This window comes from Salmo salar, chromosome 19 (assembly GCF_965601325.2).
Source record: "Salmo salar chromosome 19, fSalSal1, whole genome shotgun sequence".
Lineage (NCBI taxonomy): Eukaryota > Metazoa > Chordata > Actinopteri > Salmoniformes > Salmonidae > Salmo > Salmo salar.
The window spans coordinates 75,192,068-75,216,103 of record NC_138309.1 but is presented as its reverse complement, the minus strand read 5'-3'; the positions used below and the strand labels follow the sequence as shown (position 1 = coordinate 75,216,103).

General features: G+C 42.8%; 1 protein-coding gene across 2 annotated transcripts; it reads left to right on the top strand.

The window, feature by feature from the left end:
- Positions 1-602: 602 nt before the first annotated feature.
- Positions 603-14,499, top strand: LOC106579535 (armadillo repeat-containing protein 1). 2 transcript variants are annotated; one of them, XM_014159534.3, is made up of 7 exons: positions 603-1,043; positions 3,419-3,627; positions 4,969-5,060; positions 8,793-8,976; positions 9,602-9,718; positions 9,848-9,922; positions 10,960-14,499. In XM_014159534.3, exons 2-7 carry the CDS (start codon positions 3,466-3,468, stop codon positions 11,152-11,154), a joined length of 825 nt encoding a protein of 274 aa, XP_014015009.1. In that variant the 5' UTR covers positions 603-1,043; positions 3,419-3,465; the 3' UTR covers positions 11,155-14,499. The 2 variants fall into 2 exon arrangements, with proteins under 2 accessions (XP_014015009.1, XP_014015008.1); XM_014159533.3 differs by having other exon boundaries at positions 604-923.
- Positions 14,500-24,036: the final 9,537 nt, after the last annotated feature.

The window sequence follows — 24,036 nt, the reverse complement described above, 5'->3', positions numbered from 1 at the left end:
TTGGTAAGTAAGCAAGGTCTACACCTGTTGTATTCGCAGCATGTGACAAATACGATTTGATTTGATTTAATACGAATTGCAAATCATAACATATCACCCGAGCTGGACAGCCATAAATGAATACCTACTGTACCATCTTGCTCTTTTGCACCCCAGTATCTCCACTTGCACATTCATCTTCTGCACGTCTACCATTCCAGTGTTTAATTGCTATATTGTAATTACTTCGCCACCATGGCCTATTTATTGCCTTAATTTACCTCATTTGCTCTCACTGTATATAGACTTTTTGTTTTCTTTTGTTCTACTGTATTATTGACCATATGTTTTGTTTATTCCATGTGTAACTCTGTGTTGTTGTATGTGTCGAATTGCTATGCTTTATCTTGGCCAGGTCGCAGTTGCAAATGAGAACTTGTTCTCAACTAGCCTACCTGGTTAAATAAAGGTTAAATATATATTTTTAAACATACGAAACATAATATATCATACTAAATATACGTATAGAATAATACGAAATGCTCTGAGAACAGGTTGCAACACATGCTAGAAAGCGTCAATAGGCTCTTGCTAGCTCGTGCTTGGCTCTGCCCACCTCCTTCCTTGTTCAGGCCACTATGATTCACTTGCTAAACATGGAAACGACAGGATTTGGTCTATCTTGGGTTAGTTCTAAACATCTTCTGCCCTAGTGTCCTGCCTGACAGAAAAAACCGCTCTGAATGGCTCTTCGCCTTGACAGTCACAACTGAACTGTCCAATCAGCTGTCTTCACACAGAGGCCGTGATGAATCGTAAAATGTACCCCTTAGCTAGCTAACGTTAGCTATTTGACGAAATTTTATGACCGAAACAGCTTTCTTTTTTTAACCTAATCGCTGTCATAGTATAATCAAAATAACGGGAGATCACTTGGAGAAAAGGTAATAATATGCTAATACTGACTAACGTTAGCTACTGTAGCCCAGAGAGTAATGTGTTTCTGGTTGTCCTGGGCGTGTTTTCAGAGGTTATGCGTGGACAACAATCCATGCTACAGCAAGGTGAAGTAACCAGCTAACGTTAGTAATTCATACAGTTCTGATTATCAACATGGATGGCCATTCACCGTCACCAATTCATTCAATTTGCATGCAAACGAGTGTGAAAAAAATGGCAATGACAAACTAGCTAGCTACATTGGTTAGCTAACCCGTTAATCAGATTGCTAGTTAGCGGTTTTGGCTATTGATCTTGCTTGCGACTGGTTGTTCAGAATAAAACTAGGGTAATTCTCAGTAAAAAAAAAAAGAAGCTCCATATTTGCTTTGTTTTGGTCCGTTGTGCATTTTGTTGTAACCATGGCCTCCATAATGAGTCCGTTGTGCATTTTGTTGTAACTGTGGCCTCCATAATGAGCCTTATTTGCTAACCTGCACTACAGTGAGGGGAAAGTATTTGATCCCCTGCTGATTTTGTACCTTTGCCCACTGACAAAGAAATGATCAGTCTATAATTTTAATGGTAGGTTTATTTGAACAGTGAGAGACAGAATAACAACAAAACAATCCAGAAAAATGTGTGTCAAAAATGTTATAAATTGATTTTGCATTTTAATGAGGGAAATAAGAATTTGACCCCTCTGCGAAACATGACTCAGTACTTGGTGGCAAAACCCTTGTTGGCAATCACAGAGGTCAGACATTTCTTGTAGTTGGCCACCAGGTTTGCACACATCTCAGGAGGGATTTTGTCCCACTCCTATTTGCAGATCTTCTCCAAGTCATTAAGGTTTCGAGGCTGGCGTTTGGCAACTCAAACTTTCAGCTCCCTCCACAGATTTTCTATGGGATTAAGGTCTGGAGACTGGCTAGGCCACTCCAGGACCTTAATGTGCTTCTTCTTGAGACACTCCTTTGTTGCCTTAGCCGTGTGTTTTGGGTCATTGTCATGCTGGAATACCCATCCACGACCTATTTTCAATGCCCTGGCTGAGGGAAGGAGGTTTTCACCCAAGATTTGACGGTACATGGCCCCGTCCAATGTCCCTTTGATGCATGTTTGACGGTGGGGATGGTGTTCTTGGGGTCATAGGCAGCATTCCTCCTCCAAACATGGCGAGTTGAGTTGATGCCAAAGAGCTCCATTTTGGTCTCATCTGACCACAACACTTTCACCCAGTTGTCCTCTGAATCATTCAGATGTTCATTGGCAAACTTCAGACGGGCATGTATATGTGCTTTCTTGAGCAGGGGGACCTTGCAGGCGCTGCAGGATTTCAGTCCTTCACGGCGTAGTGTGTTACCAATTGTTTTCTTGGTGACTATGGTCCCAGCTGCCTTGAGATAATTGACAAGATCCTCCCGTGTAGTTCTGGGCTGATTCCTCACCATTCTCATAATCATTGCAACTCCATGAGGTGAGACCTTGCATGGAGCCCCAGGCCGCGGGAGATTGACAGTTCTTTTGTGTTTCTTCCATTTGCGAATAATCGCACCGACTGTTGTCACCTTCTCACCAAGCTGCTTGGCGATGGTCTTGTAGCCCATTCCAGCCTTGTGTAGGTCTACAATCTTGTCCCTGACATCCTTGGAGAGCTCTTTGGTCTTGGCCATGGTGGAGAGTTTGGAATCTGATTGATTGATTGCTTGCTTCTGTGGACAGGTGTCTTTTATACAGGTAACAAACTGAGATTAGGAGCACTCCCTTTAAGAGTGTGCTCCTAATCTCAGCCCGTTACCTGTATAAAAGACACCTGGGAGCCAGAAATCTTTCTGATTGAGAGGGGGTCAAATACTTATTTCCCTCTAAAATGCAAATCAATTTATAACATTTTTGACATGCGTTTTTATGGATTGTTTTGTTGTTATTCTGTCTCTCACTGTTCAAATAAACCTACCATTAAAATTATAGACTGATCATTTCTTTGTCAGTGTGCAAACGTACAAAATCAGCAGGGGATCAAATACTTTTCCCCCTCACTGTATGTACTGGCCCATTTCAGAACAGCCTGCTAATGTAACGTTAACAGTACCATATCATTACATTGTTTAAACCTGTGTCATCATGTGTCACTACATGTAATGGACTGCCACGTTTTATGTTTCAGCCAAGTGTCCGAATAAATAACTAGCACTTTTTTTAACCTGCTTTAGCATAGTTGTGTTAGTAGGCTTACAGACAAAAATAATAATGGTGTTGCTTTTCATGTGACCTGTCAAATTGATTTGTTTTTCAGAAATCACAATCTGATGCTCATACTGATTGCAGTATTTGAACAGATTGATACATCATTTGTTATTGGCAGTGTCTTTTCAATTGGTTGGTTTGGTCATGCAGTGAGTGTCCCACAAATAAAGGCATTAGAGACTGTTGTCATTGTAATGAATATGTTCGGTACTGTACAGCTAAATCTAACTTGATCCTATTATACCCACAGTGTAAAGAGGCTGATTTGATGTGCACGGCACTGGGAGAGGAGGCACCATGAGTAGGGAGTTGGATGCGCTGACTGTGGTGAACCAGCTACGAGATCTCGCAGCTGACCCTCTCAACAGACGAGCCATAGTACAGGACAACGGCTGCTTACCAGGCCTCATCCTCTTTCTGGACCACCCCAACCCTCAGGTCGTCTACTCAGCATTATTGGTAAGGCTCATCCACCACCATTTGGTCATTTTGTTGGTTATGCAAGGTCAGGAGTTTTCTTTGCTCCAGCCCCTGTAATCCACAGTGGTTGAAAAAGTACCCAATTGTCATAATTGAGTAAAAGTAAAGATACCTTAATAGAAAATGACTGAAGTAAAAGTGAAAGTCGCCCAGTAAAATAATACTTGAGTAAAAGTATTTGGTATAACTTTTTTTTTTTAAGTGTCAAAGGTAAAAGTGTAAATAATTTCAAATTCTTATATTAGGCAAACCAGACGGCACAATTTTCTTGTTTTTAAAATTTACGGATAGTCAGGGGCACACTCCAACACTCAGACATAATTTAAAAACAAAGTATTTGTGTTTAGTCAGTCCGCCAGATCAGATGCAGTCGGGATGACCAGGGATTTTCTCTTTAAGTGTGTAAATTAGACAATTTTCATGGCCTGCTAAGCATTCAAAATGTAATGACTACTTTTGGGTGTCAGGCAAAATGTATGGAGTAGAAAGTACATTATTTTCTTTAGGAATGAAGTGGAGTAAAAGTTGTCAAAAAATATAAATAGTAAAGTACAGATACTCCAAAAAACGACGTAAGTAAAAATTCTGGAAAGTACTACTTAAGTATTTTACACCACTGGTTATGCAGAAATGTGAGCTGATCCATTGATCAAAAGGAATTGGAACAGGGAAGAAAGATCTAGGCTAATCTTGAGTGTACCAGCAGTGTGCACATATTCTCGTACTGCTCATGATAACAAGTGTCAGTCTGAGAAGTTTATTTACACAGGTTATGTAGCTGTCCTCTCCAGGGGTTCTGAAAGGGAGGTGGTTTGTGTGTTCTTGTCATGTGCCCCCCCCCCCGTTGTCCAGTTGTGTCAGGACAGGTTAGAGTGATGGTGTGTTCTCAGGCACATCTCCAAGAATCCGCACACACATCTGAGTGGTTTATATAATAGTTCTTATTTAGTGGTGACCTGGACACTGTACTAGTTTCGTGTTTGCATTGGTTATGCAACACACACATACACAGCACTTGCTCTCACTGCATGTAAGTGGCTGGTTGGCTACTTAGCCATGTGTGGTGCGTGTTTTGTGTGTATGTGTCTTTGCCTGTCTGATTTTTAACACACACTCCAGTTATTTTCCCCTATTTTCTACCCCCCCACCCCCTGCCGCTACTACCAATGCAACCCACTCACCCCCCCCTGCAGCAGCAGCCTCTACCCTTGCCACCACTACTGAAAAAAATCCTAGGGGAAACACTGTGTGCCCTGACAGACATAAAACCAAAGATGGTGATAGGTCAGTTTGAGGTAATGGTTTCCCTTGTCCTTCCAGGCAGTGCGCTACCTGGCAGAATGTCGGACCAACAGAGAGAAGATGAAGGGAGAGCTGGGCATGATGCTGAGTCTGCAGAATGTCATGCAGAAGTAAGTCCCCTCCCCATCACCGGCACTGCACTGCATCGGAATGAGCAGACAGACACACACACATGGAAGCATACTGTGCACTTTTCACTTAAACCTCATCCTAGTATTTCTCTTGCTTTCAGCAGGCAATATGTGCATGTTTGCAAATGTTCTGGACAGGAAGGTTGTCTAAGGTTGACATGTAAGGATGAATTTGATTAATTCTGAATTAAAGTGGGTCTGTAAACAATTTAATTTGCTGTTTCCACACATTGAGGGATTTAATGCAACCTGCCACTTGTTTTTTAAAATATCACAATTCATCTAGTCAGTGTCCTCACTGGTTTTTGTTGAATGCTGAACAATGTTAGGGTTGCCAGGTATTTCTCTCAAGGACTGTTATATCAGGCTGAGCAGCTAAGATCTACACTTTCATCACTGCGTCTGTCATGTTCATGTCCATTGAATGCCATTTAGCCAGGCATAAAACATTTACAATTTCATTTACCCTTACTATATACCCTTAATTATTTAGGAAGCCCTCCTGTTTTAATTTATTGACCCTTAATTTTATCAGTTGACTGAGAACATATTCTCTTTTACAGCAACGACCTGGGGAAGAGTTATAAGGGGGAGGAGAAGGGATGAATGAGCCACCTTTGGGTACCTTGCTAAATCAAAATGGCCGACACATTGGGGTCATCCAGAGGCGGCTCTCTAGTCTTTAGATGTGTGTGATGCTCCAGATCGGGTTGTTGGGTGAGAGTATCTGGAGGGTGTTTGGCGTTATGACTGCTGCTTATCACTGGCACTAAGATGGAGATATGCCAGCGGTTGGCAGGCCCATACCAGGCTATATGGTCTTCTCCTAGGGCCCAACTCTCTGTGAGACTGACCCTGGGCCTGGAGCTAACCAGCCAGTCACTTCAGCTAGTGACAGGCCCTGTCAAGAAGGGCCCTGTGGTCACACCGGCTCCCCCTGCTCCCATTCTACACACCCTGACTTTGGGTAGAGGTCGTTCATGGCTGGAGAGAGTGTGAACACAAGGCTTAAGGGAGGGACAGGCTAGCGAAGTTTAACTATGTTGGTGTTAACACCAGTCCAGTCCCAAGGCTCTGCTGTTACACTCTGTGTGGGGATTCATTTTATTTTAAAGCTGTTTCGAGTCCTTTAATGAAAATTGGTAGTGATACCATGTAGCTTGTGCAAGGAGCATTGTCTAGTCCATTCGGAGCGGATTCAGACTTTTTCCACATTTTGTTACGTTACAGCCTTATTCTAAAATTGATTACATTATTTTTTCCCCCCTCAATCTACACACACTACCCCATAATAACAAAGCAAAAACAGGTTTTAGAAATTGTTGCTAATTTATAAAAAATAAAAAAAACATCAGACCCTTTACTCTGTACTTTGTTGAAGCACATTTGGCAGCGATTATAGCCTCAAGCCTTCTTCGGTATGACTTGGCACACGTGTATTTGGGGAGTTTCTCCCATTCTTCTCTGCAGATCCTCTCAAGCTCTGTCAGGTTGGATGGGGAGCATTGCTGCAGCTATTTTCAGGTCTCTCCAGAGATGTTCGATTGGGTTCAAGTCCGGTTTATGGCTGGGCCTCTCAAGGACATTCAGAGACTTGTCCCGAAGCCACTCCTGCATTGTCTTGGCTGTGTGCTTAGGGTCGTTGTCCTGTTAGAAGGTAAACCTTCGCCCCAGTCTGAGGTCCTGAGTGCTCTGGAGCAGGTTTTCATCAAGGTTCTCTCTGTACTTTGCTCCGTTCATATTTCCCTCTCTCCTGACTAGTCTCACAGTCCCTGTCACTGAAAAACATCCCCACAGCATGATGTTGCCACCACGCTTCACCATAGGGATGGTGCCAGGTTTCCTCCTGATGTGATGCTTGGCATTCAGGCCAAAAAGTTCAATCTTGGTTTCATCAGACCAGAGAATCTTGTTTCTTATGGTCTGAGAGTCCTTTCGGTGCCTTTTGGCAAACTCCAAGCGGGCTATCATGTGCCTTTTACTGAGGAGTGGCTTTCGTCTGGCCACTCTATTGTAAAGACCTGATCGGTGGAGTGCTGCAAAGATGGTTGTCCTTCTGGAAGGATCTCTCATCTCCACAGAGGGACTCAGAGTGACCATCAGGTTCTTTGTCACCTCCCTGACGAAGGCCCTTCTCCCCCAATTGCTCATTTTGGCCGGGCGGCCAGCTCTTGGAAGAGTCTTGGTGGTTCCAAACCTCTTCCATTTAAGAATGATCGAGGACACTGTGTTCTTGGGGGATCTTCAATGCTGCAGATGTTTTTTGGTACCCTTCCCCAGATCTATGGCTCGACACAATCCTGTCTCGGATCTCTATGGACAATTCCTTACACCTCATGGCTTGGTTTTTGCTCTGACATACACTATCAACTGTGGGACCTTAAATAGACAGGTGTGTGCCTTTCCAAATCATGTACAATCAATTTAATTTACCTCAGGTGGACTCCAATCAAGTTGTAGATTAATGGAAACAGGATGCACCTGAGCTCAATTTTGAGTGTCATAGCAAAGGGTCTGAATACTTATAATACTTATAAGTAATTTCTGTTTTTTATTTTGAATACATTTGCAAACATTTCTAAAATTCTGTTTTTGCTTTGTCATTATGGGGTATCGTGTGTAGATTGAGGCTGTAATTTAACAAAATGTGGAGAAAGTAAAGGGGTCTTTCCGACTGCACCATGTGTGTGTGTGTGTGTGTGTGTGTGTGTGTGTGTGTGTGTGTGTGTGTGTGTGTATATGAGAGAGAGCGATATATGATCGTAAGTAAGGTTTGCTATTATTATGTTTTAGTCTAATATTATATCTGTTTGGGCTTCTTGCGGTCAATTTGTACTCTACAAATAATTTGTAATTATGTTCTGGCCCCTGACCATTCTCTCCAGAAAAATCATCCCGCGGCTGAGTCTAGCTGATGATCCCTGATCTAGAGCCTAGCCATGCTCTCCGCTAAGGAGGAGTTGTACTTCTATTAGCCAAGCTAACATATGCTTTAGAAATCATATTTACTGACCAATCTCGCTCTTTCAATATGATCTGTCTGATGTTATCTGTTGAATAAGAAGACTTTTAATACTTTCATTAACAGTATAGCCTAATTATTAGACATTTTAGAGACTGACAGAGACCTTTGTGATTGTGAATGTTTGGCTGTTTTTATGATTGTAGTGTGGTAATTTCTCCTTCAACAGGGCTGTCTATTTATACAGTGGAAAGGTTAGGTAGTGACAAGCCTGTCACAGTGGCTCTCTGTAGGCGTGTGGGACCCCCCCGTCATGCAGCTGGACAGCTCTCTTACCGTGCAGTTTGTCTGGCAGAGCGACGACCTTTAGAAATATCAACCACTCAGTCCAGTCGGCTCTGAGAGAGACATGGACAGGCCCAGACCACCGAGGACAGGACACTCAACTGTAACGGAGACCGCCGTTGTCGTGTTGTAGAAAGAGACAGAGTAGACATGGATACTTTTTACTGTGTATGTCCACTTCCTTTTTGACTTGGATTCATTGCTACCATCTTGCCCTTGTCTGGATTTGAGGAGAGTACTTGACATGATGAAGAAGTCAAGGTTTTTAAAATAAATTTAAAAAAAATTAAAAATCTCTAACAACAGCAAGTACGCCTTTGTTTGCTGAGAGAACTGTCCACAAAATGATTTGAAAATGAAATGTTTTATACTTAACCTCTCTCGTTCTTTCTCCCCTCTCTCAGGGGCAGCTCCCCAGGGGAGACCAAGCTGCTGGCGTCTGAGATCTATGAGATTCTGCAGGCAGCTGGTAATGAGGCAGATCAGGCTGAGGCTGCCTCCTGCAGACGCAAGGCCCACTTCTTCCTGGGCTCCACCAACAAGAGGGCCAAGACCGTGGTGCTGCACATCGACGGCCTGGATGACTCGGTGAGTGGATGGTGGTGTCTCCACCTTGTACAAACACAATGACACCTGAGGGGATCAGTTTGCCAAACCCAAAATCCTGGCTTGATTCCAAACAGTTTTTTTCCTTCATGACTTCTGGCCTTAATGTGTCTCACTGGAATCAAAACGGGAGAGGAATCAAATCTGTCTTCTTTATTGTGATAGGCTAACACATTTCGAGAAGTCACCACCACTAGAACCCCTGAGACAGGCATATTGTTGCTCTGTTGTCACGGTGACCACATAGTGTTAACGCAGGTTGTCAGGGAGTGTAGGTCAGTGTTGTAAATGTCAGCCATTGAACAGCAGGGTGTTGAGATCAGACCTGAATACCACACCACAGGAGAGCTGCAACTGTCCCTGATCACATTACACCAGACAGACTCAGTGACACACCACTCAGATCTCCACACACACAGGACAATGAGAGATGAGCTCTTTTGAAATGTCATGTTGATTGTTATGTTGCTGCTGTAAATGCAATGTAACATGAAACCCCTTCATCTGAAGAGAACGTAGATGGTTAAATTATCCGGCGCTGCTTTCGCGTCAATATTGTCTTTTCTCGTCCTCTCATTTTGTTTATTCTCCCCCCGCCGTCTCTCAGACTCGTAGAAGTCTGTGTGAGGACGCCCTGTTGAAGATCCGGGGGGTGATCAGCTTCACCTTCCAGATGGCTGTGAAGAGATGTGTGGTCAGGATCCGCTCCGACATCAAGGCTGAGGTGAGTCCGACCACACAGGCATGCTCCATCCATTAAACACTGCACTCTGGCCAGAGAAGAAGGGTTTAAACATCAGTTGTTTTGGTTACAAATCTGTCATACAAAGACCGCCCATCTTTTGTTCCTCAGGCACTGGGCACGGCGATCAACTCCACCAAGGTGATGAAGGCTGCCCAGGTGGTGAAGGGAGAGGATGGAGGAGAGGTGAGTAGGAGGAGGGATAGTACTCAAATCAAACTCAACTTTATTTCAAGTGCATTTGAAATCGCAACACTTTATAGTAAAATGAAGGAGATAAAAAAAACCTGAAGGTAATAAAATAGATGAATAAAAGAACATCAAACAAAAAAACCTTTCTAAAATAATAGTGAAACCATTGTTTTAAAGGCCAAGCTAAATAACTGTAAAATAATTTATTAAAGACCAGGCTGAAAAAGGTGAATTTTCAAACGTGATTCAAAAATCTCAACTGTGACCGGTTGCCCTGTTACCTGACAGGCCAAGTCTTTGTGTTGGGTTATATTAGGGTGCTGTGGTTCATTCTCTAACTCCAAAGGTCCACATCCAGTGGCAGTAGGCATGGTAGCTGTCTTTGCCAACCCATATTGTTGGAGATGCTTCTGTGTGCTGGGGATGGTAGTTGTTTGGAGTGACTGTTAGCTTGTCATATCTCTCTGTCCTGAGGGCGTTACTCACCACCTAGTCACATGACCAATCCCAGCATGCCCTCGAAGCAGTGTGTCACGACACCCTGTATCTATAGGAAACCTAACCCCATGAACCCCCTACACCCATCAAATGTTATTTGTCACAGTCTACACCTGTTGTTTACGAAGCATAACAGTGAAATGCTTCCCAAACATGCAGAATACAATAAAAAATACATGAGGATGATAGGATAAAGTCATTAGTAACACAAGGAACTCCCCCTCCCTGCTGAAGTAGTTAAATTAGACTACTGCTCCCCTCCCCCTGGTCACTGTGATGGTAGGCTGGGGGGAGTTTTCTCAACAGGAGCCACAGCACCTCACTGACCTGCTGCTGTTCCTCTGCTGTCCAGCAGGGGGAAGAGCTGGTTCACTTATGTTTCAGACATGGCACTAGAGAGGTCGAGAATAGCTTGAGGTTGCCTGATCTTGGTTTTGTTTTGTCTTCACTTTATTTTATTTTTTTAAATATCAAAGCAGTTTGCCACTAGGTAGGGATTGTGAACTACTCCCTGTTGTCTTTCTCCCCCCCAGCTGATGCTTCCATTCCAGGAGGGTGCAGAGGAGGAGGTGGTGGAGCACAACGAGGACATCCCAGACTACCTCCCTGAGGAGGAAAGCCCGTCTCAGGAGCAGGACAAGGCCGTGACGCGCGTTGGCTCCATCACAGATGGCGTGGGCTGGCTCAGCACAGCCGCCAACTTCCTGTCCCGCTCCTTCTACTGGTGACCACTTCCTGTGTCAGTTCCAATCGTCACAACCCCAAGCCCACTAACCACCACCCGACGGTCACCTTAGCCCCGCCTATTTCATCCAGCCCTTCTACACTGCTCTCTATTCCCTCTCAGCAGCCACAGAGTACCACTCTGCTCAGGAGCGCTGGACTGCCAAGTGCATCCTGCAATAACCTTTACTTGTTTATAAAACAAAATTAGCTAAGAAAATGCTAGCTACTGTACCACAGGCTGAACTCGCTGCACACTAAAAACACTCAAGTCAATCTCTACTCGTTATGCGTCTCATAAGCCATAGACAGAGGACTTCAGAATCAGCTTACATCTCTTTTCCTTTAGAGAAGTAGTTTTCTCTGACGCCCGATGGGTCCATCATCTCTTTGAAACCAAATTGCATTGTGGGAATGCATTGTGCTGCATCGTCTTCTGAGTTTGAGCGATTGCATTGAATGATGCTGCGCTTGTGGAAATTGGAGTGTTTTTGTGCTCTCTGTTGCTTCTTTTCCTCATCAAGGTTTTTTCAGCCTTTTTCTGTTTGCCGATTTGATCATCCCTAATTCACTTTTCGTTCCCCTGCGGGGGGGGGGGGGGCTTTTGTTTGTGCCAATCTTGCTCGCTGCCTTGTTTTCATCATGTTTACATCTCTATCCTTTGTTGTGTGCCTTTTGGACTCTTCACGGCCATGTATTGCTATTTATTTGTTCAGTTTAACTTCACTCGAAACCTATGAAGCCTTGTGAATAATGCAAACTGTCTTCTCTGCGTTGGGAGCTATTTCCCCTAGCAGCTCATGTCTCTCACAGAGAGATGTCATATTTTTAGCGAGACAAAGAGACCCCAGTGAAGGACGGCTGATGACGCGACACTAGCTGGTCCATAGAGGACTGATGCAGAAAGAAAAGGGAAATGATGCTTACTGTTATACTGTAGATAGTCAACTTTAGTTCACTCATTACTTCTCGTTAAATCCTCCTAGGACGTGGGAGTCTCTTGGTTGTACAGTAGAGGTGAGTGTTCAGACGGATCGTTGTTGAGGTTGTGATGCGTTGACTCGCATCAAATTGACTTCTTTAGCCTTTTCCCCTTCATCAGTGTTTTCATATAGGATTCTCATATGGTCATCTGTAGTCTGAAAGGTCTGATTTAGAGTAGACAACCGGTCCTAAATCGGTGTGATGTAGACAACCACCTCAGGGCTTGATAGCCACCTGCTAAATGTGTGTCCCTCACCCTTAAGCCCATCAACATGTTCACTATTGTGGCCCAGCCACTATAAATGTTTGTTTTTTACCCCCTTTAGCCAGCAGTGTCCTTAAAATGACATACACATACGGACACACCATTACTGCTGTCAGAAGGACACTAGAGGTGGAAGCAGCATCACTGGTCTTGATATGTACATTTCAAATCAAATTTTGGTCACATTAACACATATTTAGCAGATGTTATTGCGGGTGTAGCGAAGTGCTTGTGTTCCTAGCTCCAACAGTGCAGTAATATCTAACAATTCGCAATAATACACACCAATCTAAAAGTAAAAGAATGGAATTAAGAAATATATAAATATTAGGACGAGCAATGTCAGAGTGGCGTTGACTAAAATACAGTAGAATAGAATACAGTATATACATATGAAATGAGTAAAACAGTATTTAAACATTTATTAAAGTGACTAGTGTTCCATTATTAAAGTGACCAGTGATTCTATGTACATAGGGCAGCAGCCTCTAAGGTGCAGGGTTGAGTAACCGGGTGGTAGACGGCTAGTGATGGCTGTTTAACAGTCTGATGGCCTTGAGATAGAAGCTGTTTTTCAGTCTCTGTGGCCCAGCTTTTATTCACCTGTACTGACCTCACCTTCTGGATGATAGCGGGGTGAACAGGCAGTGGCTCGGGTGGTTGATGATCTTTTTGGCCTTCCTGTGACATCGGGTGCTGTAGGTGTCCTGGACGGCAGGCAGTGTGCCCCCATTGATGCGTTGGGCAGACTGCACCACCCTCTGGTAAATGGTGCCTGGTTTCCTAGCAACATTAATCATAATGTTAATCTCAGTCCTTATTTCAGGAAGAAATCATGTTTTTTTTCTGTTCAACAGTTATTCTTTGTCTCCATTTTACTTTGTTGTTGAAAGATGCAACACATTTAAAATGTAGATATTGCCCTTTTGTGAAGAGGGTTTGACTGAAACATTGAAGTTCGATATTAGGTTCTTGCATAGATTCCTCTTTGGATTGACTTTTTATTCATTTTGAGGAACCCTTTCATACCTGTAATCCTTTTCCAGCTGAATTATGATCTCATTGTGTAAAGGAAGTGCTGACCAGACAATAGTTATCCTTCTGGAGGCCAAACTCACAGCTCACACAGCTAGTAGAATGGTGTGATTGAACCTTTTACTGCAGTGGACTAATTCAGGGTCACAGTGTTTCTTGGTAGTCTTAAACAGATCTACTTTGAAACAAAACTATACACCTCAAACACATGGTTATGGGCTTAAAAACAGAAGACACCTGGACCATGTCAGATATACAGTTGAAATGTATTACATTTTGAGTTTGCATGCTAATATTACACTTTATATACATCACAGAAGACTGAAATAGAATGAAATAATGTTTATTAATTATGAAAAATATTAATAACATTCCACCCATAAGGCCACTGAGGGGCGATTTGGTTGTTTGACTGCAAGAAAGGCCTACAATAACCTCAGAGAATTGACCTAATAACGTATATCCACTACAGTGAGTTTATTCTCTATCTGCATCCCTCAGAAGCAGTGCTTACGAACAACAAGTCGTAGGATGAAGTCATCACTTCTATTTAATCCTTCGTCTTCCTTTTTTTGTTTAACATGAACAGCATCAGTCATGACTCAAGTTGCAACATGTAAAGTACATTTTATTATAAGTTGCACTACTTGTACTGTATATCAAATACTTGAACAAGTTTTTTTTGTCTCGGTTTAAATCTCTTATGTCAAATCAAATGTTAATTTGTGCCGAATACAACCGGTGTAGACTTTACCGTGAAATGCTTACTTACGAGCCCTTAACCAACAATGCAGAGTTAAATAAGGAAATAAACACATGAAATAAAATGGATGAGTGAAGCTGTGTGAGATATGCAGTTTGTTTTTAAGCTCACCCTATTGTTTAATAGTCACTCCATCAGGATGGCTGACATAATCATGTAGCAAGTCCTCAGAATAGCAGAAGCTTCTCATGTACAGTGTGTATCTGCTGTCTAATGTAATATAATGTATTTCAGATCTGAAAACGGTTGATTCCCAATTTACGATTAAGGCAAAGAATATTAAAAATAACTTAAAGATGTAAATGGTTTGCGTCTGTGTTAGCTGTGTGTGGGCGGAGGGGGGGGACTTGCATTTCATGAGTTATCCAGAAAAGGGCCACACTTGGCATGTTGTGTGTGCATTGAGTTGAATTCCATTGTCATAGGATTTCTGAAACCTGACAATCCCCATAGGAAGAGCAAGACTTTGGCCTAGGCACGCAGTCATCTACCATGGCCATAGTACAGCAGCTATAAACCTGCTTGTGTTGCCAGATCAAAATGCTGAGGGCAGCAGCTGTACTTGTAGAGCGGGAAAGAACAAGATATGATTAAATCTGTTTTCCTTGCGGGTGCAGAAGTGAACTGCCCCAGGTCAATCCCCTGCCAGGTCAATCCCCTGCCTGGCCTGGTCCACCTCTCCCCCTGCCCTGCCCTGGCCTGCCGCCCCCCCCCCCCCCCCCCCGCCCGCCCCCTCCCTGTTGGTTTTCATACAGATCAACATTGACTGGTCTCGCCTTAATTTCACCCAACTATATGAACTGAAGCAGAGCGCTGAACATTGCAGGATCAGTAAAGGAAGGACCCAGAGTTCATGGAGGGCATGCATTGTTGTCAGTAAAACATATTACTACAATATAAACTTTTTTTCTGTTATTTATTATTCGTACCATGTCTTAGTGTCCTTTTAACCATGAACTTCCTGTTATTATGAACCCATCTATCATAGCCCCACCTATGAACATTTTGAGGCACAGTGGGACTGACCTATTCTGAAAAAGCTACAACGAGCCTCACTTTACCAAGCAGGGTAACCGAGACCATACGCATGTGGAGGGCAAGTGCATCAGACCACAGAAGACTTTCGGGCCCTCTGGGGAAATTATGTGCTCTCCGCTAGAGGGAGTCAGTTAGCTGGGAAATGTGTGGAAATGACAAATTGTGACCAACAAGAATGAAAACCAACTCAAAACTTGCCATTCATTGTTCAATCACATGTCAACTCCGAGGACAAGGAGAAACATACTGGAAACTGGTTTTCTACATTGATGCAATAGACCTCTAAACATTTTCAGTTTCAGTTGGCTTTAAAGGCTAGCAAAAGGGTTAGGGTCAATTCCATTTCAATTCCAGTCAATTCTTAAAGTAAACCAAATTCCAATGTCAAATGTTCCACAATGGAATTTTCTGCATTGGAAGATAATTGGAATTGACCCCAACCCTGATTAGCAACGGTTTAAGCAATATAGAGTTCTAAAGCAGCTCACTGAAGTCAGGCCCAATTGACCCTGTAAGAAGATTTGAGATGTTTTGTTTTCCCCCCCAAAAGTAAAAGATAAATTGAGTTAAGCAGTAATTGAACATGTAGCTGAAGAATTGAACCTTGACTTAGTGCCTTCAGAAAGTATTCATACCCCTTGACTTATTCCACATTTTGTTGTGGTACAGCCTGAATTCAAAATGTATAAAACAAATTCATTATCTACAAAATACCCCATAATGACAAAGTGATTTTATTTTTGTTGTTGAAATTTTAGGAAATGTATTTAAAATGTCCTAAAATTTGTTAGAATCACCTTTGGCAGTGATTACGACTGTGAGTCTTTCTGGGTAAGTCTAAAAGCTTTGCAAACCAGTATTATAAAATATTTGCACATTATTCTTAAATTCTACAAGCTCTGTCAAGTTGGTTGTTGATCAATGCTAGACAGACATTTTCAGGTCTTGCCATAAATGTTCAAGTCAGGAATATTCAATGTCCTGTCTTGGTAAGCAACCAGTGAAGATTTAGCCCTGAATTGTAGGTTATTGTCCTGCTGAAAGGTGCATTTGTGTCTCATTGTCTGTTGGAAACCATGTTTTCCCCTACGATTGTGTCTGTGCTTAGCTCTATTCAGTTTATTTTTATCCTAAAAGAACCCTCCTTATTCCTTGCCAATGACAAGCATATCCATAACATGATGCAGCCACCACAATGCTTGAAAATATGAAGAGTGGTACTCAGTGATGTGTTGTGTTGGATTTGCCCCAAACATAAAACTTTGTATTCAGGACGGAAAGTTTATTTCTATGCCATATTTTTTTCAGTTTTACTTTAGTGCCTTATTGCAAACAGGACCTATGTTGTGGAATAGTTTTATTCTGCACAGGCTTCCTTATTTTCACTCTGTCATTTAGATTAGTATTGTGGAGTAACTACGTTAATTCATCCTCCAGTTTTCTATCACAGCCTTTAAACACTGTAACTGTTTTAAATTCACCATTGGCCTCCTGGTGAAATCCTTGAGTGGTTTCCATCCTCACCGGCAACTGAGTTAGGAAGGACGCCTGTATCTTTGTAGTGACTAGGTGTATTGATACAACATCCAAAGTGTAATTAATAACTTCACCATGATCAAAGGGATATTAAATGTCTGCTTTTTTTCATGGACCCATCGACCAATTAGTGCCCTTTGTGAGGCATTTGAAAACCTCTAGTCTTTGAGGTTGAATCTGTGTTTGAAATTCACTGCTCGACTGAGGGACCTTACAGATAATTGTATGTGTGGGGTACAGAGGTGAGGTAGTCATTCAAAAATCATGTTTAACACTATTATTGAACACAGTGAGTCCATGCAACTTATGTGACTTGTTAAGCACATTTTTACTCCTGAATGTATTTAAGCTTGCCATAGAAAAGGGGTTGAATACTTGACTCAAGACATTTCAGCTTTTAATTTGTAATTAACTAGTACAATTCTTTTTTTACATCACTCCACTTTGACATTATAGGGTATTGTGTGTAGGCCATTGACACAATCTCAATTGAATACATTTTGAATTCAGGCTGTAACACAACAAAATGTGGAAAAAGTAAATTGGTGTGAATACTTTCTGAAGGCACTGTACATGGTTTCATAATGATCGTCTATAAATACCTGTCCTCTGGTTGTAGGCTATGCAGTATTCGAGGAACACCAAATATGAGGTTTTCTTCCGGACTAAGGCTTTCTCTCTTGTGTCTCTTAGTCTTTTTATTAATTCTTCAACATTTCCTCATGAACTCCTACTGATACACCACACATTCTCAAGGAAGCCAGCTACTCCATGGAAGCAACTATTTGCCATTGAGAATGAACAGAGTCAGCAACACCTCACTCCAGATCTAGAACTGTGTGTGTCTGGATTCTGGAACAGCAGAGAGCCTTCCTGCTTATCTTATTTTGAGAATGTTAATTCCACAAAGAGGTTTTCATTTATTGGATATTTCAGATAAGCTATCTTCTCCCCACTTCCACCCACATCTTGTCTGATCAAGCAGCCCCAGTGCCCTTCTCCTAAACACTCCTTGTTCGTCTGTGATATCAGCCCACTTGCATATTTGTGTATGAATGTGTCATCCATATCACTAGCAGCAGCGCTATTTGCATTGTTAATCTATGCGCTCGGGGATGAGGGCCTGATCGTGAGGAGATAGGGGAGAAAGGTGTATCTGTCGAGCCGCCGGGCTGCTTTGACGATTTGATTCCAGGTTCAGCCTCCAGTCAATGGGATCAGCCATAAATCCCCCGGGGCCGTGCGGCTGGAAATGATGTGACTCCTGTAATTTATGTCAAATAACTTTTGAGGACGTGTGAGTGTAGCAATCAGCGTTACCGGGCGCCATAACTCTTGGGCGGAGGGCTCCAGTGGAGATTTAATTGAGACATTTTTCTTTATCTTGAGCGCTGAGCGAGTGGCGTGTTGTTGTGTAATGAGATGTAATGTCTCTCTTTAGACGGGGGGGGGGGGGGGGGTCAACAGGCTGGATGATGAGGGAAGGTCACCTGCTGACTGGGTTGGAGATCCAATTTGCTCAGGTAGCATTGAGACTCTATGGAGACTAAATAGTGGAAAGACAGGAGGAGCAGATCACTAAGAGGCCGTTTATGTCATTGCCATGCTAAACACTCAACGCTGATCTTTACAGTTACTCCAGGATAAATGGAGCCATCCCACTTTTAGTTCAGCCAGGCTGAACTACATAAAGACTAAAGAGATGTCCCTTTTTCTAGCTGACTAAAAAGACAAAGAGAATCACTATATGACTGTGATTTAGAATACCTTCCGTGTGTGTGGATATATTGTGTGTGTATTATTATTTTGATTGTGTATGTGTCTACTGTCTGTATGTAAGTAGTCCTCCTCCCCTCCCTGTGGCATGGTCTTGATGAGATGCACACACACACACACACACACACACACACACACACACACACACACACACACACACACACACACACACACAGAGAGAGGCTGCAGCTCATAATTGTGGCTGTAGTTCATTATGGCCTTCAGATGATTTGGAGCCACTAGGGGAGGCTCGTCCTCTGACACCGCCACGTCCGCCCGGCGACAACCACTCCAGGCACTGATTGGTGGGGTGAAATATTGCCAGCGAAAATTAAAAGGTCCCAGTGTCAAAATAATTCATGATATGCATATCTTCCTAGCCTGATGAAATGGTTGATATCTGGATTAGGATGATAATAAAAGAGATCAGGCTACAGTTAAAACTCTTTCAGCAGGAGGGGTAGGGAGGGTGTCCGTTTTATCAGTGTCAAGAGTGCTGGATTATGTGGTCAAGATGCATTGTGTATGTACATTACATGGCCAAAAGTATGTGCACACCCCTTTCAAATGAGTGGATTTGGCTATTTCAGCCACACCTGTTGCTGACAGGTGTATAAAATCGAGCACACTGCCATGCAATCTCCATAGACAAACATTGGCCCGTACTGAAGAGCTCAGTGACTTTCGACTTGGCACCGTCATAGGAATCCATCTTTCCAACAAGTCAGTTCATCAAATTTCTGCCCTTCTAGAGCTGCCCCAGTCAACTGTAAGTGCTGTTATTGTGAAATGGATACAACTAGGAGCAAAAATGGCTCATCCGCGAAGTGGTAGGCCTCACATGCTCATAGGATGGGACCACTGAGCGCTGAAGCGTGTAGCACGTAAAAATTGTCTTTCCTCGATTGCAACACACTACCGAGTTCCAAACTGCCTCTGGAAGCAACGTGAGCACAGTAACTGTCCGTATATAGCTTCATGAAATGGGTTTCCATGGAGTGGGGTAAAGCTCGCCGCCATTGGTCTCTGGAGCAGTGGAAACTCGTTCTCTGGAGTAATTAATCACTCTTCACCATCTGGCAGTCCGACGGACAAATCTGGGTTTGGCGGATGCCAGAAGAACGCTACCTGCCCGAATACATAGTGCCAACTGTAAAGTTTGGTGTAGGAGGAATAATAGGCTGGAGCTGTTTTTTGTGATTCGGCCCCTTTGTTCCAGTGAAGAGAAATCTTAACACAACAGCATACGATTCTGTGCTTCCAACTTTGTGGCAACAGTTTCGGGAAGGTCCTTTCCTTGTCCATACAGAAATGGTTTGTCTATATCGGTGTGGAAAAACTTGACTGGCCTGCACAGAACCCTGACCTTAACCCCATCGAACACCTTTGGGATGAATTAGAATGCCGACTGTGAGCCAGGCCTAATCGCCCAACATCAGTGCCCGATCTCACTAATGCTCTTGTGGCTGAACAGAAGCAAGTCCCCACAGCAGTGTTCTAACATCTAATGGAAAGCCTTCCCAGAAGATTGGAGGCTGTTATAGCAGCAAAGGGGGCAACAACTCCATATTAATGCCCATGATTTTGGAATGAGATGTCCAACGAGCAGGTGTCCACATACATTTGGCCATGTAGTGTATATTCCTGTGTGTGTGTGTGTGTGTGTGTGTGTGTTCTACTGCGTGTGTGTGTGTTTGTAGTGGGTCACTTCACACCCCACCTGTGATTTGAATATCTGCTGTAATTGTCCCAAAAAGGCTCATCAGTGGATCTGCCGACCGCCATTAGGGCTCAACAATATGGTGTGACATTCAAATTCCCCCCAATGACAGGTTATTAGGAGCCCCGAGCAGCCGGCAGATAATTAAGCACCATAACATTGACCTGTAATGTGAAGTGATGGCAGAGCCCGAATGGTGGGGAATGAAATAGGCACTGTTTTAACACAGGAGAAATGAGGGGGGTAGTGGGACTACCCTTGTTGGATCCCAGTAGGATCATTTTTACATCCACTTTCCTCTTTCTCTCTCATGTATTGATCTTCGTAAAAGGGTGGGAATATGGAGAGGATTGAGGAGATGAGGGTTTGCTGTGTTTTATAGGGGAGATTGTTTGACAACTGAGTTTGTGATAAGTCTTCATTGTTGACCAGTTGTACTGAGGCCTCTCTTTCTCCTAAGATGAAGTTGATTGCAATACAAACTGTAGTTTCAAGCATTTTACTTACAGTGCTCTACATGTGTGAACAATGCCAATCTTCCATAAACTCTTTATTTTTAACTTTTTTTTTCTTACCATTGAACTTCAGATTGTGAATTGATCCATATCATTGAGCATATCAATGACGTAATATATTTGTATCTGCAGTATACACTGAGTGTACAAAGCATTCCTAATATTGAGTTGCACCCCCTCTTGCCCTCAGAACAGCCTCAATTTGTCGGGGCATTGGCTTTACAAGGTGTCGAAGGGATACTGGCCCATGTTGACTCCAATGCTCCCCACAGTTGTGTCAAGTTGGCTGGATGTCCTTTGGGTGGTGGACCATTCTTGATACACACGGGAAACTATTGAGTCTGAAAATATTTAGTTCACCCAGTGTATAGCTGGTATGGAACAGCAAAGAAAACGTGCACATTTCCCATGTGACACGAAAGCCTGTTACACAACTCCAGGCATGTTGGCTGCGGCCTCCGTCCGCCTTCTCCTCTCCAACAGCTAGTGGACGTCGCGATGAGCAATGGATCCATCTGGTGTGTCCTCTCCTCCAACTGGTGTGTGAACATGACGTATAGATGTCATTTTTACCAGCCCAGAGCCACTGCTACCTGGAAGATTTGGCAAATATACAGTATATATTTTCACATACAGTCCCTAGTGAAAGTCTACACAACCCTTGCACAGTCTTTACATTTTGCTTCCTTAAAAAAGGATTCAATTTTATATTTTTCCTACAGATCTACACAACCTACTCCACAAGTGAAATAACATTTTACACAAAAAAACGTATGAATGCCAATGTCTTCACACACCAGAGTTAATACTTGGTGGAAGCACCTTTGGCAGCCATTACAGCTGTGAATCATTTTGAATAAGATTCTACCAACTTTGCACAACTATTAGGGCAACATATATCCATTATTTTTGTCAAAATTGCTCCAGCTCAATACATTTGGCTGGAAATCATTGATGGACAGCAATAGTCAAACCTTCTCGGATTTTCAAGCACATTTAAGTCAGGACTGAGACTGGATCACTCAGGAACACTCAATCTTGGAAATGTATTCTGGTGTGTCATTGGCATTAAAATGTGTGTAATTGTCCTGCTGAATTTAAAAAAAATGTTATCCCAGGGTTGGGTTTTCCAAAGACTGAGGCAGGTTTTCCTCAAACTTTTTACTTGGGCTTTGTTCCTTTCATATTTATTTTGATCCTGACAAACTCCCCAGTCACTGTTGGTGACAAGCATACCCATAACATGATGCTGCCACCACTCTGTGTTGTGTTAGATTTGACCCAAATCTTTATTTTTTTTTTATTCATGCCACAAAGTAAATGTATTTGCTGTGTTGTCTTGCAGTATTACTTAACAGCCTTGTTGCAAACAGTTTTAACACAGGCTTAATTCTTTTCACTTTCACATGTTTTTCGTGTGCTTGTCACTGACAGAGACTAGGGAGTTTGTCATGATCAAAAGAAATATGAAAGGAGCAAATCCTAGGTAAAAAGTGAAGGAAAACCTGCCGTGTTGAGTGTTTCTGAATGGTCCAGTCCTGACTTAACTCTGCTTGAAAATCACAAACGAGGTTTGAATATTGTTGTCCATCAATGATTTCCCACCAAATTTACTGAGCTTGAGCAATTTTGACAAAAACAATGGATATACACGGAGTATACCAAACATTAGGAACAACTTCGTAATATTGAGTTGCATCTCAACCCCCCTTTTTCCCTCAGAACAGCCTCAGTTTGTCAAGGGATGGACTCTACAAGGTGTTGAAAGCGTTCCACAGGGATGCTGGTCCATGTTGACTCCAATGTTTTCTCACAGTTGTCAAGTTGGCTGGATGTCCTTTGGGTGGTAGACCATTCTTGATACACAAGGGAAAATGTTGAGTGTGAAAACCCCAGCAGCATTGCAGTTCTTGACACAAACTGGTGCGCCTGGCACCTACTACCATACCTCGTTCAAAGGTACTTAAAATCTTTTTTCTTGCCTTCTGAATGTCACACATGCATTGCGATGCAGTGCCTTCGACCACTGCGCCACTCGGGAGGCCGGGTTGGTAGAATCTTATTCAACATGATTCCCAGCTGTAATGGCTGCCAAAAAACGCTTCCACCAATTATTAACTCTAGTATTAACTCAGTCAATACATCTTCATTTAGAATTTTTTATAAATGTTTCTTTCACTTTGTTTCCCTATCGATGAACACAACCTACTCCACATTTTCAATCTAATTTCATCCCCTTTTAGATAGAATTCTAAGGCAGAAAAATGTGAAGACTGCAACATGTGTAGACTTTCACTAGGCACTGAATATGAAAGGCATAGCATTGGATGTGGAAATCTGACCTTTGACCTCATTTGATTGTGTACACTCAAGGCTCTAATCAGGTAAAAGTAGTAACTAGGTTAATGAAGTCAATATTTTTTTTTCTATGTGCAGGAGAGCATAGTGTTTAAATGACAATCAATACTTTATTTACTCAGTAAATGTGGTTTTCTAGATGTATTTTCAGAGTTCTAGAAGTCTTAGCCAACCACCTGGTTATCAGTGTTGATTGAATGGTACTCTCTCTCACCTAGATATAAAGTAGCATGTATGGTAACAGTACGCTGAGGGCCTGTGTAATTGTGGGTTTGTGGCGGGGCTGTTGAACAGAAGGTCCCTCCCTCCCTCTCTTTTTCTCCATCCCTTCCTCTCTCCCTCTCTCTCCTGGTCTTTCCTCCCACATCCCTCACTCTCTCTGCTAGCCCTCACTCACCCCCCTTTCATAACGGTGGCAGATGGCTCCAGATGAGTCTCTCATAATCATGTCAGGACGGGTCTTCCGATCCCAATTCATCTCTTTAAACACATTTCATCAGAGGGAGAATTACACACAGATAAAGCCTGCTGCTAGACCAGACAACAGAGGCACACAAAGATGGGCCTGGCAAACAAGTGTTCCTGCTCCCCCTAACCCTTTAATCATGTGTGGCTCCTGTTACACCTCGTCACCCTCATAACACAACAGAATGAACCAACTCTTATCTGTCTGTCTTTCTCTCTGTGTATCTTTCTGTCGGTCTCGCTCTCTCTCTCTGTCTCTCTCTACCTCTATTTTCTCTGTTTCTGTCTGTTTCTCTCACTCACTGTGTCTGTCTCTCCCCTGCCTCTCTCTCTCTAATAAATGGATGTGTTTAAATACTCGTTCTCCTCCCTTCACTGGGTCCCAGTTTCTCATGGTTGCCCTTTTTGGGGGGTGATAATTTGACACACAGA